Genomic DNA, 18285 nt, shown 5'->3' on the forward strand with positions numbered 1-18285 from the left:
CAAATCCATTACATTTTGGAAGGGATCCATGGCTCTTAATCCTTCCCAGAGGACAACTATGTAGAAATGTTCTATTTGCCTTTCTGCTGTCTGTAAACATCTGCACTAACTTAGAGGGGGTCAGCCCTGTGGAATGATCTGGCCCTGCTCTGTGGCCGCATTATCACACAGTTGCCCTGATGGGAGACCTGGCTGCCCCATCTCCAGAGGCGTGAGACGCTAAAACCTAATGAATATGCTAGAAGTTCTCAGCTTCCTCTTTCAGGGTCTTCTACTTACTTGGACGTCTCCCCCAGAGTTCAGTGCACCTGATAAATGCTAACTTAGAAGATAAATGCTAACTTAGAGTCATTTACTAAACTGAGAATAAAACAGATTTTTTTTTATTTTTAACATTAACGAGATTTTTTTTTTAAGATTTTGTTTATTTATTGACAGGGTGGGGGTAAGTACAAGCAGGCAGAGGGGCAGGCAGAGGGAGAGGGAGAAGCAGACTCCCTACCGAGCAGGGAGCCCAATGTGGGGCTGACCTGAGCTGAAGGCAGACGCTTAACCAACCGACCTATGCAGGTGCCCCCATTAACCGGCTTCTATTAGAAACTTTTAGGTAGTTATTAACGTTACCAGCAAAAAAGTGGACTCCCGATGCTGCGCCAGTCTTTGGTTTAGGGGTTTTTGAGATGATGTGTCTCTCTTCTACCACTTATACTGGTCATCAAACATAGGAAGTTTGAATGATTTACTAAGAAAAATTTCTAAGATAGGAAACATCAGACGGGGAATTTGCCGTGAATAACAGCAATGACAAATTTAACTAAGACACCATAAAGCCAAGGAAGCAGAAATTAAGTTGCAGAGCAAATTAGCAAAATCTACACAGTTTTGTTTTCTTTCAAAAAATGAGGAAATGCTTTTTCAGGAGATTCTCCTTGGGTTAAACAAGACATGCATAATTTGCGGAACAAATCTGGGGCCAAGAGAACACGCTTAGTGCGGCAGAATCCTGCAGGGGTTCTGACACACACAATTCTCAAACACTAAAGGGCATTAAACCCAGAATGTCAAACCAGTATAGCAGAGAGCACTTCCCTGAAATCCAGAAAAAGCAACACGACGCTAGCGTCACACTAATGCCTCCAAGTGTTATGAGCCCATCACGAAAGTCAAGCTCCCCAGCAAGATGGATTTCATAAGTAAAAGAGTATTACAGTTCCTCGTGATCCACAATTCCCAAACTGAAAAGCTCTAAGAAACATTTCTTAACCGACTTGGAGGCAAACGTAAACTTTTCACATGAGGCAATGTGTGACCTTTCTCTGTTCTACTTGGTGCGATTATCCATCCATGTTCTGGTGCCGGCACAGTAAGAGATGAGGCTCCAGGTGCCATCCCAGACCCCGACACGGTGTGCAGGAATTCCCCAGATCACCTGTCTAAAACCTACACATTTCTGAATTTGGAAACACAGGGACTAAAGTTTCAGACATGCACTGTTGGTCTCGACAACTTTATTCCATGGTACAATGAACCTAGAAAACTCTGAGCTGGATTACTAAGGAAAGCTACGTATTTTTTCTTCTTTGTTGATCTTTAAAAGCCATACAGCAGGGGCAACTGGGTGGCTCAGTCTGCTAAACATCTGCCTTTGGCTAAGATCATGATCACAGTGTCCCCGTTCAGTGGAGAGTCTGCCTCTCCTTCTCCATCTGCCTCTCCCCCTGCTCCTGCTCTTTCTCTCTCTAAAATCTTTAAAAAATGCAGGAAACTATTCCTTTCTTTCCTTCTCATTTCTCCCTCTTCTTTATTTTGTGAAACAAGTTCAAGTTCATGTTGCCAGACACTTGCTGATCGCCTCCCTGTCACCTACTTTTTGTGGGGGTGGTGTAGCAGGGAGGGCTCGCAAAGCTGGTAGCTGGGATGTTGTCTGTAAAGCTTCTCTTGGCAATAGTGTGACCATTTGCAGAAAAGGGAAGCACCTGGGCACCCACCTGGGACTTCTCCAGCATGGGATTCTAGATTCTGGGCATGGATCATGGATAAACAGGCCACACTGTACAGAGGGGCAAAATTACAAACATTTATGAATTATGTGGTTTTATTTCTGATGCTAAGTGTTAATTTATCTCAGTAAAGATTTTTTTCTTCATTGGTGAGTTTGGTTTCCTAGGGTGATACACAACATTTTGTGAGTTTCTAACATAGTTGTAAACTTGTAACATTCAAAACAAGTTTTTAAATTTTTTTCTAAGTCTATAATTGAAGACCATAATCTTACTCAAATAGCACAAGAAGAAGCAATTTGTTACATCACCCTTTAGAGTGGGAATCTTAATTTTGAAAAATTGACATAGTGTTAAAGCCATGAGCCGCTGTGTTATTCACAAAGTCAACACGAAATATGATACTGACATTACATAAAGGCTTCACAAAAGAGACAGCTGTCATAATACAAAATCTCCTTACTTTATATCTAAACCATTCCCATAGGATTTGAAGGCGATCACCCTGCAAAATACCCTATCTGAATACTTTTCTACGCTCAGAAAATATGAATTACACACTTGAAAAACTCAGTAAAATGGATTTTTATGCAAAAACAAAGACTTCTGTAACAATGTATAACTTTTCCTTGAACATTTTGCTTCAAGTTTTCACAGATTCTGTTCCTTTCAAAAGGTCTTGCCTGCCTGAAAGATTCCAGCTGCTTCTCCATTAAATCATGGGAAAAACAGCACACACCCCTTTCTCTTTCTCCCGCTCTCTTTTTGTGAAATAATATATAGAATTATATAAATTTAAATTATTCCCACAGAAACTCTTCTTTGAGCTGACAGATGGGTTTCAAACTTAACTGATGACTTTTCTAGTAAGTTTCCAATAGGGACATTTGCAAATTTGGGGTATTAAAGATAGCATGAGGTTATATCAGTTATATTCCAAATGTTGACTATTTCAAACACCACTCTCCGAGTATTTCTTACTAATTATCTAAGAGTCTCAGCAAATCCATTTCGCTTACTCTATGTGATTACTGGCAGCTGTTTTCTTTCAAGAGGCCAATTAAAAAATTGCAGGAAAACATATGCCAAATGATCAAATGCTCTAATAATGATTTAAAGCTAAGCTTGCTTTGAGTTGTAGTAGTAAAACCATTTATGTAAATGCAAAGTAATGACATCAGTGGACTCGGAACTGTGACTTATAGACTGCTGCCTTAGATTAATCAACTTTCAACACCAAGCAAGAAAATAACATTGTCATCTTTTTAAAGATAGCAATCTACACTAATGTTTATGTTACTAAAAAAGTCTTTCAGAAGAAAACCAGCTCTTTGTCTTCTTTTCCTGTTGATCTTCCAAAATTCTGCCTTTAACACATGACTGCCTAAAAGGTTTCGTCTGGTCTGACAAAAAGGCCCCCCCAAACCTGGAATTTTCAGACACCAGAGGGCCAAGCTTCATTTACATTAATTCACAAATGCTCCCTGAAAAGGCAGAAAAGATTTCAAACAAAGAACAAAAAACCAAGAGGGTACTTTTTTTTCTTTTTATGGTCACAGAAATTTCATTTTGTTTTTCCAGACAAGTGAACACACGGTCCCATGATTTACATAAGATAAAATATTAAATAGTAAAAGGTCTTCACTTTTTTTTTTTTTTGCTTTTTAACTGTTCCTCCAGAGACGTATGTAAGAACGTGCAGCCTTTGAAAGTTAAAGGGAATGTTCCAGCACAAGTAAACACTCCAACTCCTCTTCTGAAAGGGAAGGAAAAATCAATTTCCCCTGTGACGGAGGACTGCTGACTTCTTAGTACTGATCGAGTAATGTGTTGCTCCATTTCAGAAAACATTATTCTATTATTAATACCGTATTATTATTATTTTAAGAAATGGAATTAAAGGCCTGCAGGTTGCTACTCGGGACACAGTGAAATTTCTTACATACTACTGAACTCCACTGAACTAATACTAATACTAATACTCACTTGGACCTGCATTTTACTTCGTACAGATGTCACAGAAACTGACCCCAAGTACTCGATCACAGCCTCACTTTTTTCCCTGTGATTGCTTATGTTTATTTTGGAACAGAGAGAGCCTGCAGATGTAGGTTTCCCTCCTCCTGCCTCTTAGGCACATGACAGGCTCAGCCAAACAGGTAAGCAAAACGTAGCCTGCGGACCTTTACGTGAAATGTTAAGACTGTCTTCTCCAGGTGCCGTTTGCTTGCTGGTTCTGATAAATCTTATGCTGGTAGCATCCTGTTTTAATGATTAGCACCAGTACATCCGGTCCTTTATAACAAAGATATTTCCAGGTCCCAAAGGATGGCCTGGCCTAACAGAGCTTTACTGATCTGGTTTCAATAAATCTTGTTAACAAAAAATTCTATATAACAGATTTTTTTTTTTTAACTAGTCCCTGTTAGTGTTCGGATGTTTCTTTATATGAAAAGTAGTGTGATTTGGGCATTTAGTTGTGCTGTTCAACATAAACTATTTTTTAATCAATTCACTGATTTGACAAAATGTTTACAATGGTTTTTCTTTTCTTTTCTCCTGGCATCCTTCTGGAAGCATCCAAAGGGCTGATAGCAAGTAAAAGGTGAGGTGATTCTCGGAATCAAGATAGACTGGCCACCAGGCTTTTTAATAAAGGTCCCCTTAGAGAAAACAAACAAAAAATCAAGTTCTTGCATACAATGTAGCAAGAAGTCTTCTGTTAAATTGCATCAGAATGTAACTATACAATCTGGATGTCCTGTTCAGTTGATTCAAGGACCTTCTCAAGGAAGAGAATATTATTTTGCTATAATAACCCAAGGTTTTTTCTTTAATTTTTTGAAATAGGAAATGTCAGTGCTCAGCGCTCAAACCCCCGTAGCGTCTGGAATGCATGAAGTAAGTACAAATCACAGAAAGTGTGTGTTAGCTAACAAATGGCCAGGAGTGATTATCAAATAAGAACTTTTTGTTTTTAGGGGCGCCTGGGTGGCTCAGTCTGTTAAGCAGCTGCCTTCCTTGGGTCATGATCTCAGCATCCTGGGATCCAGTCCTATACTGGGCCCTTTGCTTGGCAGGGAGCCTGCTTCTCCTTCTGCCTCTGCCTGCCACTCTGCCTGCCTCTGCTCTCTCTCTCTGACAAATAAATAAATAAATAAATAAAACCTTAAAAAAGAAAAAAAGAGAACTTTTTGTTTTTAAACGGCATTGATCCTTCTCAACCTAACATCTGCCTACAGAGCTGCCATGGTTAGCAATTCTCAGGCTATTCAATGGTTTTTATTTTTTTTATTTATTTATTTTTTTAAGATTTTATTTATTTATTTGACAGAGAGAGATCACAAGTAGGCAGAGACGCAGGCAGAGAGAGAGAGAGAGAGAGGAGGAAGCAGGCTCCCTGCTAAGCAGAGAGCCCGATGCGGGACTCGATCCCAGGACCCTGAGATCATGACCCGAGCCGAAGGCAGCGGCTTAACACACTGAGCCACCCAGGTGCCCCTATTCAATGGTTTTTAAACAGAAATGCCAACTCTAGATTTCCAGATTGTTGACGGGCACTCATTTTTGTACACAGACACACACCAGGAAGGAAAGTATGAGTATCATGCTGTGCTAAGGAAAATAATACAAGTGAGAAAATATTATTTTTTAGATAAGGCCATTTCCTAAACCTTTAATGCTCGCTTACAAATCCGTCCACAATATGTTAGAATATGAACATGTATGACATAGATTTCTTCCTACCAGGGACAATGCTTCATACCTATCTAGACCCCGGTCATTTTCTTTCAGCAAAGCTCAACCCGACATCTCATGGCCAAGTCCAAGAAGACAGGATGGTGAACATTGATACTCATTGGAAAGAAAAGGGAGTTACGTAAGAATAAGCCTTCAAAGGGTCTGCTGGGCAAATAAGTCCAAAAGAAGAAACAAAACAGCCTGTGAGGATTTTGATTCCGAGCTGTCTGTAGACAGTTCTCCTTCTATTTAAGTATATCAGCACTTTTGACTTCTCCCTTTTGTAAATATAACCCTTTTCCACTTCAAGGAAACTAACTGCTCCCATAATTTGTAGATTAAATGTAATTCATATATATTCACGGACAAGTAAATATATAGAATAGGAGCCCCAGGGGCAAAATAGCCTTTTAGGAAGTTAGATTCAGGAGCCTCCGGTTATGAAAGTGTTACTTTGTCTTCCATGTGTAACCATTAATTTAAAAAGGTTCTGTAAGCCTCTAGATTCTAGAACACCCCCAACTTAAGCCCTGGACCATGCATTATTTAAAAGCTTCTGCTGGGGCGCCTGGGTGGCTCAGTGGGTTAAAGTGTCTGCCTTCGGCTCAGATCATCATCTCAGGGTCCTGGGATTGAGCCCCTCATTGGGCTCTCGGCTCAGCAGGGAGCCCGCTTCCCTATCTCTCTCTCTGCCTGCCTCTCTGCCTACTTGTGATCTCTCTCTGTCAAATAAATAAATAAAAATCTTAAAAAAACAAAACAAAACAAAACAAAACCCTTCTGCAGACGCACCCAAGTGGTTCAGTGAGTTAAGTGTCTGACTCTTGATTTTGGCCCAGGTCATGATCTCAGGGTCCAGGGATCCAGCTCCACATGGGGCTCCAACACACTCTGCTTGGGATTCTCTCTCCTTCAGAATCCTCTGCCCCTCCCCTTGCTCACATTCTCTCTCTCTCTCTCAAATAAATAAATAAATAATAAATAAATCTTTAAAAACAAAATAAAAGCCTTCTGCCATGTTCTCTGTATTCTAAGCTGACATCTCATTTCATTGATGCTATTCAGAAAAGCGTATTATATTTACAGGTTATGTCTACAAGATGAGGCCATCCAGTTAAATACAACTAAGGTGGCACAGTCCTGTATTAATTATTAATAGAATAAAAGATAACTCTAAAATACTAAATTACAAGAATGGGACACCTAACATGCCTAATGTTCAGCCACCAAACCAAATATGCTCAGCGTCAATGCTTTGGGGCTTTCCCTGGGTTTCGGTGAGAAAGGGCACAGACAAGGAATTTAGAATTACTTCTCTTCTTCCCAAACTCCAGGCCACTGGAGCCTGCAAACGCTGGGCCTGCTGCAGACACTGGGTGTTCATCAGGGCACCCCACACAATAAATCCTGTCCACCTTCCATGATGGGAGTGCTAGGCTGGCAGATCAACTGACCTTTGGGCCAAGGTGTCTGACCTCTCCCTCCCCTGACAGCTATTTCTCTCACCAGACAGCTGGGGACAAACAAACGGAGAGGCCACACTTTGACAAATGAAGCTAAACCAGGAGGCTTTGTTTCTCTGAGGCCCACAAGCTGGCATTCCACAAGCTCTTTAGGGGACCATGAATTACTGGGAGGCCAGGCCTGCGCTTCCTCCTCCTTGGCAATCCCTGTGGCCACACGTTCCCATGATCTGTGGGGCCAGACTCTGCTGGTCCCAGTTCACATTCCATCCTGTCAGAGGACTCTCAAAAATAAATAATATTTACAGCAGAGTTCAGGGCTGGTGAAAGCCAACGGGAGAAAATTACCTTCAGGGAATCCACGGGAATTGTGGTTGTTAAACTCTTTTTCATGAGACCAGAAACCTCTGTGAGTCTATGACCCTGCACTTATCAAAACCCCCAAATTCCAATGTCAAATGAAAGGCATAAAACAAGTAACAACTATAAAAAACGGGATATTTTCAGGATCTAGAAAATATTTCATTCAACAACTTCGGTGACTGGGTATTGGCCACCTACAATGTTTAAGGTCTCCAGCTCAGGATGTAAAACAGCCTTAGTAAAACAGAACAAAACAAAACAAAACAAAAACCCCCCAAACAAGTGACTATCTCTGCTTTATAGCAAGAACTTGGGAAGTCTAAATAAAAGGGGCCTGGAGGTTCCCTTATACAAATGTTCAAATGGAGCTGAAGGGACTAATTTTAGAATCCGGGGTAAGCACACTGCAACTCACCAGCTCGCTTCAGCCCTCTCCCTGTTTTTATATGGCCCACGAGCTAAGAATGGCTTTTACATTCTTTAAATGGTGAAGGGGAAAAGAAAAATCAAAACAATAGGATTTCATGATACCAGAAAATGTACACAAAATTCATATTTCCAAGTCTATAAATAAAGTTTTATTGGAACGGGGCTACACTGATTTATTTACACTGTCTATGGCTGCTTTTGCGTTTACAAAGGGAGAGCTGAGTAATGACAACAGAACCATAGGGCTCGCAAAACCTTACCTTACAGATCAAATCCACCAAAGCAAGAGAAAACATACTGAGTTCCTTCAAGAAGTAGAGGCAGGATTTGTTTTTCTTTTTAATACCAGTTTAGCTAATTTCCTATTGATGAGACAGAATGCTAGGCCCTCATACTCTGTTTTCTTGGATATTTAGACCCTGAGTCTAAAACACAGGCTCTCCCAGACATCTCAGGGAGTTCAAAAACCAGAATACCAGGAGTCACGTCTGTCTTTGAGCAAACATTCCTGTTGATGGGCGGCCACAACTCCCTCCCCTATACAGGCTCCAGTAATGACCATGAGAAACTGAGAGGAAAGCAACCATGCAGGTCAGCAGGCGAGGCCTCAGGGAATGAATGGTAAGACTGAAGCTGCCAGTTCTACGGGGTTAATAAGCAGCTCACATGTCCCCAGTGGTTAAGCGCTGACATTCTCTCTAATGTACTATCTAGAGAAGGAAGTAAAGTAGAAGTGGGGGACGGTAATACTTTTATGAAGGAACTCTCCCCATGGGATAGCTTTTGTCCTTTGGATGGTCAGGGAACTAAAAATGAGAGAGAGAAAAAAGATATCCACATGGCAGGGTTATCTGAAGCCCTATTCACACCAGAGGGGTGATTCCTGACTCCATGGACACACTTGGGCAACCTGACAACCCTCTAGACAATGGCCACGGGTGACACTGGGTGCGACTCCTAGCTTTTAGTCACTGCTAGACTTCTCATTTAGTACAGAACAGCCTCCTCGCTATGACTGTTTCCTCTGCCCGAGGTGGTTGGATCTCATCACCAATATATACTATGAAAGCACTGCCTTCCTACAAAGGATCCAAAGAATAATTTCTTTTAATAGAGATGTAACACAGCACAGGATCCCCAAAATAACAAAAACAAAACAACCCCCCAAGCCCCCAAACCTTTTGTAAACTCACCTAGAAAAATCTCCCTTTGCTTCCTGTAGAAGAAAAAAAAGTCAACGTCAGTGAAACATTCCAGTCCAGTATCCCAGGCTTTCAAATACATTTCAAAAACACTCAAGCTTATGACGGCTGTTGTCCTATCTGCTACACGAAGACGATGAGGAAAGGACCAGACATTTGCCACCTGAATCTAAGACACTAAATTACACCTTAGAAAGTAATATACAAAGAGAGTGATTCATAATGACAAAATGCAAGTTTCTCCCTCTTAGGACCCTGGTTTACCGTTTTCTAGTTTAAAGGTTCAGAATCAGAATGTGCGTCTGGGTAGAGCTGTCTCTGTCTCAACGTTACTTGTTTTGTCTTGTACTGTGGGCTCCTTCCCAAAATTACTGCAGAGGAACCATGGTTAATGACTCTAGCACCATGCCTTGGATATAGTAGTTGTTCAATAAAGCTTTACAGGAGAAATAAATTAATGACCTTCTTTCAATTCATCTTGCTGGTGTGACTAATACGGTCGGTCATTGTTGCTAATTTTCATTAATAACTCTTACACATAAGCTAATGGTCTCCTTGCCTTTCCACATGTGTGAAATGATTCTCTTGTCAATTCATTCTGCTATTTACTTGGCTTTCTCCAGAGTGAGGAGGGCACCACGCTTGAAGGAAATGGGGTCTCTGAATGATCTCAGTTTTCCCCGGACTCAAATGATGTAGAGACAATTTTCCTTTGCAGAGAGACCCTGTCCTAAAACTTGGGAATCCCAGAAGCTCCTCATTTACTGCTATGGCATAGCTCCATCCTGTTACTGTTGTAAATAATTAAGATGACGAATAGGGAGAGCATATGGCAGCTGGCTGTACATGTTACATCTTATTCTTGTCTCTTCTGTGTCTGGCTCTGGGATGCACACATGAGGGCAGAACGACCTACCTGTAAAATATAGGAGGCTAATTCAAACACCACTTCACTGTCAACGTCGATCAGCTCCTGAAAGGAAAAAACAACAAAGAAGGTTAAAGCTGGTACTTCTACAGATTTTTTCATGACATCTCCTAGAAAAAGGCCCACTCTTCCTTTTCTGAGCTGTGTTCCAGAACCTCAAACACTCAGAATATCTGTGGTCTCAATGACTGGACCCCCAAAAACCCCCTGGCCCTGTTCACGGCTTTCCCAGTGGTCCCGGGCCTCCCCAGTCACCGCAAAGGCCTCATCTTTAAATCTTGAGAAATTAGGTGGTGAGCCAGTCCTGAGGGTCCTACAAACTTGTTAAGCTGATTCAGCTATGGAGTATGGTTACTTGATATCCAATTGTGTTTTCTTCGTGAACTCTACTTAGAACCAGGAGTAAGGTTTTACTGGAAAAAAAGTTATTAATAGGACTGTACCTCTTTAAATTAAAATGAAATGAAATTAAAAATACAGTTGCTCATTGCAATGGTTCATTGCTTTCAAGCACTCAACAGTTCGATGTAACGATCGGCTACCACAGGGATTTTGAGTAGATACAGGGCACTTCTGTCCTTGCAGGAAGTTCTGCAGACCAGCACTGCCAGAGCCTAAGTTTATTCATTCATTTATTTTTTTTAAAGACTTTGTTTACTTATTTGTCAGAGAGAAGAAGAGAGAGCGAGAGGGCACAAGCAGGGGGAGCTGCAGGCAGACAGAGAAGCAGGCTCCCTGCTGGGCGTGAAGCCCGATGCAGGACTTGATCCCAGGACCCTGGGATCACGACCTGAGTCGAAGGCAGACGCTTAACTGACTGAGCCATCCGGGCGTCCCACAGAGTCTAAGTTTAAAAATGCTTCTTTCCTATTCCTTCTTTCCCTAAATATTTCATTATCATCTGTGGATATGGTCTTAAAAGGACATAAACCTTTCTGTGGTTTTTGAAAATATATCTAATAAGTATGTATATTTCAATATGTATATAATTTCTATCTGTTTTCTAAACAGCTTTTTGAAGTGTAATTGATACATAAAAACGCTGCATGTTTAATTTTTAAACAATTTAAGGAGTTTGGATGTGTGCAAACACCTGTGACACCATCACCACATTCAAGGTAACACACATATCCGTAACCTCCAAAAGTGTCTTTGTGTCACTTTGTGTGTGTGTGTGTTTACCATATGGCACAAAACACATAACACGAGATTTACCCTCTTCACAGATTTTAAGTGCATGACATTGTAATTGTCATATACAGTTCAGATCATAAAAATAGAAGGAACTCTGGGGCGCCTGGCTGGCTCAGTTGGTTAAGTATCTGCCTTTGGCTCTGGTCATGTTCCCAGGGTCCCGGAATCAAACCCCGCATTGGGCTCCTTGCTCATTAGGGAGCTTGCTTCTCCCTTTCCCTCTCCCTCTGCCACTCCCCCTGCTTGCGCTCTCTCCGTGTCAAATAAACAAATAAAATCTTAAAAAAAAAAAACAAAAAAGAAAAGCAAATAGTGGGAACTCTGGAGTCCATCAGCACAGAAAAATAATAAACAAATGAACTAATGCTGTACTTCTGTCTTGAACTTCAACAAAAATGTCTATTTTTTTTTCTCTCCCTCGTATCGCTAGATGCTATAGCAGATGACAGGATCACAGCACGTTAGAGCTAAGCCAGGCTTGGACACCAGCTAGCCCAGCCCTCTGCTGTTATTGAGATCAGAAATCCAAAAATGTCAAGGGACTCTCCCAAAGCCACAAGACCTCAGGAGGAGGCCAAAAACAATCCCCAACCTCTTGTGTAGCAGGTGACCTCTCTGAGTGCATGTGTTCCTCCAAGTCAATAAGAATTCTGGGGGTATCACCTGACCCCTGTTGGAAATGGCTCTTATTAAAAAGATAAGAAATTGCAAGTGTTGGCGAGCATGTGGAGAAAAGGGAACTCATCCGCACTGCTGGTGGGTGTGTAAAGTGGGGCAGCCTCTATGGAAAACAGATTGGAGGTTCCTCAAAAAATTAAACATAGAACTAACCTATGACCCAGCAAGTTCACTTCTGGGTATTTGTCCAAAGGAAATGAAAACACCATTGCGAAAAAATATCTTCACCCCCATGTTCACTGCGGCATTATTTACGACAGCCAGCTGCAAACTTGGAAACAACCTAGCTCCCACCAATTGATGAATGGATAAAGAAAATGTCACACACACACACACACACACACACACACACAATGGAATATTAGTCATAAAAAAGGATGGAATCTTGCCATTGGAACAGCATAGATGGATCTTGAAGGCATTATGCTAAGTAAGATAAGTCAAACCGAGAACGACATGTATTATACAGTATCACTTATCTGTTCCACGTACATGGAACCCAAAGAAAGAAAATTCAAATTCACAGATACAGAGAACAGGTGGGTGGTTGCCAGAGGTGGGGCTGGGGGAAGTGGGTAAAGGGGTCCAAAAAGTTAAAAACTTCCCAGTTTATAAAATAAGTAAGTCCTGAGGATGTAATATATAGCACAGTGACTACAGTTGCTACTAAACCGTGTATCTGACGGTTGCTAAGACAGGCAGATCTTGAAAGTTCTCATCACAAGAAAAAAAATGTGTATGTGAGATGATGGATACTAACCAAACCTATTGTGGGGGTCATCTCATAATGTACACAAATATTGGATCATTATGTTGTACCTGAAACCACTATAATGTTATATATCAATTATATTTCAAGCAGGAAAAATAAGGACTTGGTCTCAGCCAACATGTTCTCAGAACCATATGTGTCATTGAAGTCAGCTAAATGTAGAATTACGTTTCTCTTGGATTATAATCCAAACTCCAACTCATGGATTTTCTTTCTTTCTGGTGTTTTTTTTTTTTTTTTTTTTTTTTTTTGTGGTCCACAGTCGGACCCTGGAATTCAAACCAACACACTCAAGCAAGCCTATATCTTTTGAGGGATGGATATCATTTGGGCCCTTTCAGTCTCAGTAATTGCAAAGATGGATAATGATATTTGCTACCGAACCACCTCAGAAGTGTGGGCTAAGAGAACCAAGGAAAGCATATGGAAGAATCGGGCACAATAATTCTTTATGCCTAACCAGCCGAGAGAGCTTTATGGCCACTGTCATTGATGCAGACTGTCAGGGTCGGGACACAGCGGAATGCGTGGAATTACCCTTCCGGGATTACCAGATCCCATCAGAATGTAAATCATTTAACAGTGTACAAATGATTTAACAGAAACATTGTCCAGGGTTTCCACAATGGCCCATTTCTACTTGTATGACGTTCCTTTCCATTCCCACCAAGGACATGCTGGGCGCTCACATGCACGGCTGGGTCCGGGGATGTGTGCTCTCCAGTCAAACATTTACACCCGTGTTGCAACTAATGGTCAATGGTGGGCTAATCTTTAACCTTCGAGGAGAGGCTTATGCATGCAACCTAAAACCAGCCACCGGGAACAACCCTTGCTAGTGTGAATGTAGCTTTTAGTTCATTATTTGACTCATCTGCCAAATGAAAATGTACCTCCGTTGTGGGGTGCGGGGAGAAGCAGAGTAGCAAAGGCAGAACATTTTTAAAATTTCACTTTTTTTAATGTAGTCTATTACACAGTTCCAGGAGAGTCAGTCAGAGACCACCCTGGTGGTGAGTGTGAGCTGGAATGTGCCATTATTCAGTCAAGCTCCCCAAAATGCACAGTTCAATGCCTGCCCCAATTTACCCAAGTTCTTCCTCACAGCACTCATCCTCAGGGTAACCGGGCACCCTCGCCCTTCAACTGGGGTGAGTTTTCACCCTCTCTGACCTTGGCCATCTCCCGGGGACGATATTAAAAAACAGGGCAAGTCAAAACGTGGCCAGGAAGAGGGAAATGGATTAAAGACTGACGTGGCTCAGACAGAACCTGTGCCTACACAATCCGATGGAAGTGCGGGGCATTAATCCTTCTCACCAACTCTACTTAATACTGAGTTCAGGAATCATCTTGTCGTCTGCCCTCAGTCAGCACAGACATCTGAAGGATATACGTTCCTACCGTGCAGCTTCTACTCCATTTTCCGACGTCTCCTGTTCATAATGTGCCCCCCGCCCCTGCTTTTTACACTTGACCCTCCCGGGGGATTTTCTTCTTTAAAATCCACTGCGATGCATCAGTGTTTGAGACTTTCTGCCCACACAACACATTTCCTCTTGTGCCTCAAAACCTACAAGCTGAGTTCCCTGAGTCAGGGGGTAGACAGATGTTTCCAGGGGACCTCCTGTCAGAGACCACGCGCCAGCTAACATCCAAAAGATGACTCTCCCTTTTTTTTTTTTTTTTTTAATTTATTTGACAGAAATCACAAGTAGGCAGAGAGGCAGGCAGAGAGAGAAGGGGGAGCAGGCTCCCTGCTGAGCAGAGAGCCCAACGTGGGTCCTGATCCCAGGAGCCTGAGATCATGACCTGAGCTGAAGGCAGAGGCTTAACCCACTGAGCCACCTAGGTGCCCCCTGCCTCTCCCTTATTCTTATGTGACTTTTCTGGCAATCCGGAGGTGGTATCTTTCACGTGTCCCTGCTCCAGCAGAGAAAATAAGCTGAATGAGACCTCACAGGGGGCACGCAAAGACCACATTGGGTTTTCGCTAGCTGAGGACCACATGGGACAGGGGGAGTGGGAGAGGGCCCATCAGGGAAGAGCTGTAAGCACCTCCCAGCTGGCATGACTCCGAGGCTGGGGTATGACCATCCTCTGTGCCTCTGAGGCTCTCAGAGCTGCTGGACAGGCGCATCTTGAGGGTATCTGTTGAGTTCCAAAATCGCCTGGGAATCCAGGGTGGTCTGATGGGCATGTAAGAACTTTACCTAAGACGCACGGGTATGAGGAAGGTGCTGGTAGAGGGAATGTGATGCCCTCCAGTTATTACGGCCATCGAGGGCTGTACTCGGGGCATCTGTTTTACTTACTACAGAATAATGTGTTGGGCTTTCTCTCATCTTTTGAAAAAATGCCACGGAAAGACACACAAATCTGCCGGTGCGCGCTTGGGCGCTCAGAGGGGGGTGGGGGAGGATGGCCCCACTTCAACCCCCACTCAGCACTGCTTGATCCCAGGTGATTCACTAGCCGAGGGAAGAGGCCTGAGGTCATTTATCAGCAGCGTAACTGTGAACAATATTCTCAGAAAGATTTCCATCTGTGGATCTCCAAGAGTTCCAAATAAATGGCCCCAGGAGAACCGTGAGCGGCAGGTGTTATGGACGTTCTCCAAAAGTCCCGAGAACTGGAGGGCCTCTTCACGTTCCCCTCACTCTGAGGGACTTGGTGGTGGTCTTCATACAGCCCTCGATCTTAATGGAAAGCATTCCTCTGTGGTCAGGAGTGACAGAAATTCCAACATTCCACATAAGATGAATAAGATAATTGTAAAAGAAAATGTGATTAACCACCACATGCTAGGTTGACAAGATTTCACTGAGGATGATCTATACCGAGTCCATCCAGAACAGCTGGCAGGGATGCCCCAAGGGTCTTCTCTTGCTAACCACCGCCACCCCTCTTCTCACCACAAAATGCCTAAAGATTTCCATTTCTTGCCATCCTCCTTAAGATCATTTCTACCCCCACTGGAAAGTTCCAGGTACTAGTTCCCATCTCCTAACAGCTCTGAGACATTGAATAAATCACTGGGTCTCCTTGAGTTTCATTTCCCTCATCAGAAGAAGGGGGATAACGATTTCTTTTCCAATTATTTTACTGAGTTTGGTGAGGACATGGATAGGTGACTTGGAAACTCTGAGACACACTGCAAACATCCTGACTGCAGTATTTACTTAGATTCACGGGGGGTTATAAACGGACTTCCCCAGTGTTGCCTCTGTTCTCAGCACCAGTGAGCATTTACAGGAATCGTGGTAAGATGTATTATTTTAAAGAGGAGGGCAGCGTTATTTATACGTGTGTGTCTACCTGTGTCACTATATGATCCAAGTGGTCCTGATGCCGCGCCTGGCCTCCCTGTGCCTGTGTAGGTGGCCCAGCTCCCTGCACAACTCGCAATGGCTATGTGAACATGCTTCGAGCAAACGGGGACTGTGGTGCCGGATAGGACCGACATGGTCTTGCATAACCATCTTCCTCAGCCCTCTGCCAGTTTTTCATCTGTCAAGTTACTTCAAGTTTAGCTGATGAGCCACTGAGGGGGACAAGCCAGCCAGGCTGGGTCACCATAATCTCATTTTGTGGCTCAGCGATTCCTCCTGCTGCCTCTTGTTTACCACCCATGTCAGGCCCTGGGGGGAGTCTCCCTTTTAGAGGCCCCAGGCACCACCAAGATGATGAGCCCAAGTGAATTTGTTTCTAGAATTGAAAACGAAAGTCCCCCTCTGTTCTTTTTTTCCTCTTACCCCCTGTTACATGAGCACACACACTAACACACACTGACCCTGCGACAATTGCACTAAGAGATAAGGAAGAGGATTCTGATGGTCTGAGATGAACATTTATGTTTGTTCCTTTGTGCTGTGGGGCCTGATTGTGGGCTTTGTTTCTCTCAACTCCCGACAAGATGATACTATCTGCTCCTTAGCAAAGCTCTTTGAAGATCTTGGATAAAAGACAACTTATTTCAGTTCCAACAAGAGCGACGGTGTTTAGCCCTACATAGCAAATGTGGCCCAAGGATGCTTATTTAAATGTCAGTAACATGGGAAGCTCTCAGACCAATGTGGAAGCTCTCAGAAAAGTAGGTGGAACAAGACCCCCACCCCACATGAAGCGGGAATCTTTAGCTGCTTCTTTTCTGACATGATCTGCTCTCAGTGGGTACACACAAACACCAGACTTGGTAATTTCATAGGAAATATGCAAATCCTTGCTCCCTGGGTTTGGAAAGCCTTAAATAACAACAATCTCCTAAGCGCTGTCTATATGCCTAGTTCAGTGATAGGTCATGGAAGGTGATCCTAAAAATTCACTCTGAAGAACGCTCATGCCAACTTTTCCTCTAACCCAAAGAAGGAAACTACAGTCAACCCTTAGATGGTGATCATGTGTTTTGTTTCTTTCGTTATCATCGTTGGGCAGGATAAGGGCTGGGATTAAGCATTTAAGTATGACTTAAATATTAAGTATATTTAAGTGTGGATGGTCAATCCCATATTACCTATGGGATTCCTTCTTCGTCATCTTCTTCTTCTTCTTCTTCTTTTTTTTTTTTTTTTTACGATTTTATTTATTTATTTGATACAGAGAGAGAGAGACACAGCAAGAGAGGGAACATTAAGCAGGGGGAGTGGGAGAGGGAGAAGCAGGCTTCCCGCCAAGCAGGGAGCCCTATGTGGGCTTCAGTCCCAGGACCCTAGGACCATGACCCGAGCTGAAGGCAGACACTTAACAACTGAGCCACCCAGGCACCCTGAGATTCCTGCCTTTTTAAAAATTAAAAAGACACTAATTTTATGACCTAGCAGTTGTGGTGTGCAAGACTTTTGAAAATCGTTGTAGTGACTAATTTTTGACAGCAATTTCCCTTTACCAGTGGAGAGAGGGCAGGATTCAGTTGCATAGCCCAAAGGTGGGGCAAGAGCGGAGATTAGAATCCACACCCACCCTATCGCGCCCATCGGGTGGGACAAACGCACTGCCTCCTGCCGGGCTGGCCTATGGCTTCTTTAGTTTGGCAAGAGAAGCCACAACCAAAGAGAAAAGCCTTGGCAGGAGAGCTCTGCTTTCTTGTGTGATTTTCCAGGGAACACACAACATCAAAGACAGACTTCCCACGGGAGTCTCCCACCCAATAAGACACACATGTCTAAATGAGTTCTATCCATCCCCTGGTCATAAATTTTTTTTTCCCTCATCCACCCGTAACCTTGGTGAATTAAAACATATCAGAGGGGCACCTGGGTGGCTCAGTGGGTTCCTGGATTGAGCCCACATCGGGCTCCCTGCTCAGCGAGGAATCTGTTTTTCCCTCTCCCTCTGCCCCTCCCCCTGACTCATGCTCTCTCTCTCTCTCTGACTCTGTCAAATAAATAAATAAAATATTTAAAAGAAAAGAAAAGAAAACACCACACATCAGAAATGCTGTTGAGCATGCAACTGTGTGGGTCATCAGGGACCCCCCCCCCATTCTATAGCCCCTCCTGCTCTACTTAAAGTTCAC

The 18285-nt window shown here is 43.0% G+C and overlaps 1 protein-coding gene across 7 annotated transcripts in view; it reads right to left on the minus strand.

Annotated features, from left to right (window-relative positions):
* Positions 1-18285, minus strand: part of FRMD4A (FERM domain containing 4A) — a 450500-nt gene that overhangs the window by 100296 nt on the left and 331919 nt on the right. For all 7 annotated transcript variants that reach the window (XM_004774871.3, XM_045069220.1, XM_004774870.3 and 4 more), the window contains exons 6-7: positions 10115-10171; positions 9190-9212 (exon numbers count right to left, since the gene is read on the minus strand). In XM_004774871.3, the coding sequence (XP_004774928.1) occupies positions 9190-9212; positions 10115-10171 (80 nt within the window). The remainder of the gene's footprint in view (positions 1-9189; positions 9213-10114; positions 10172-18285) is intronic.

Source organism: Mustela putorius, unplaced genomic scaffold (assembly GCF_011764305.1).
Source record: "Mustela putorius furo isolate JIRA1106 unplaced genomic scaffold, ASM1176430v1.1 tig00003913_pilon_pilon_pilon, whole genome shotgun sequence".
Lineage (NCBI taxonomy): Eukaryota > Metazoa > Chordata > Mammalia > Carnivora > Mustelidae > Mustela > Mustela putorius.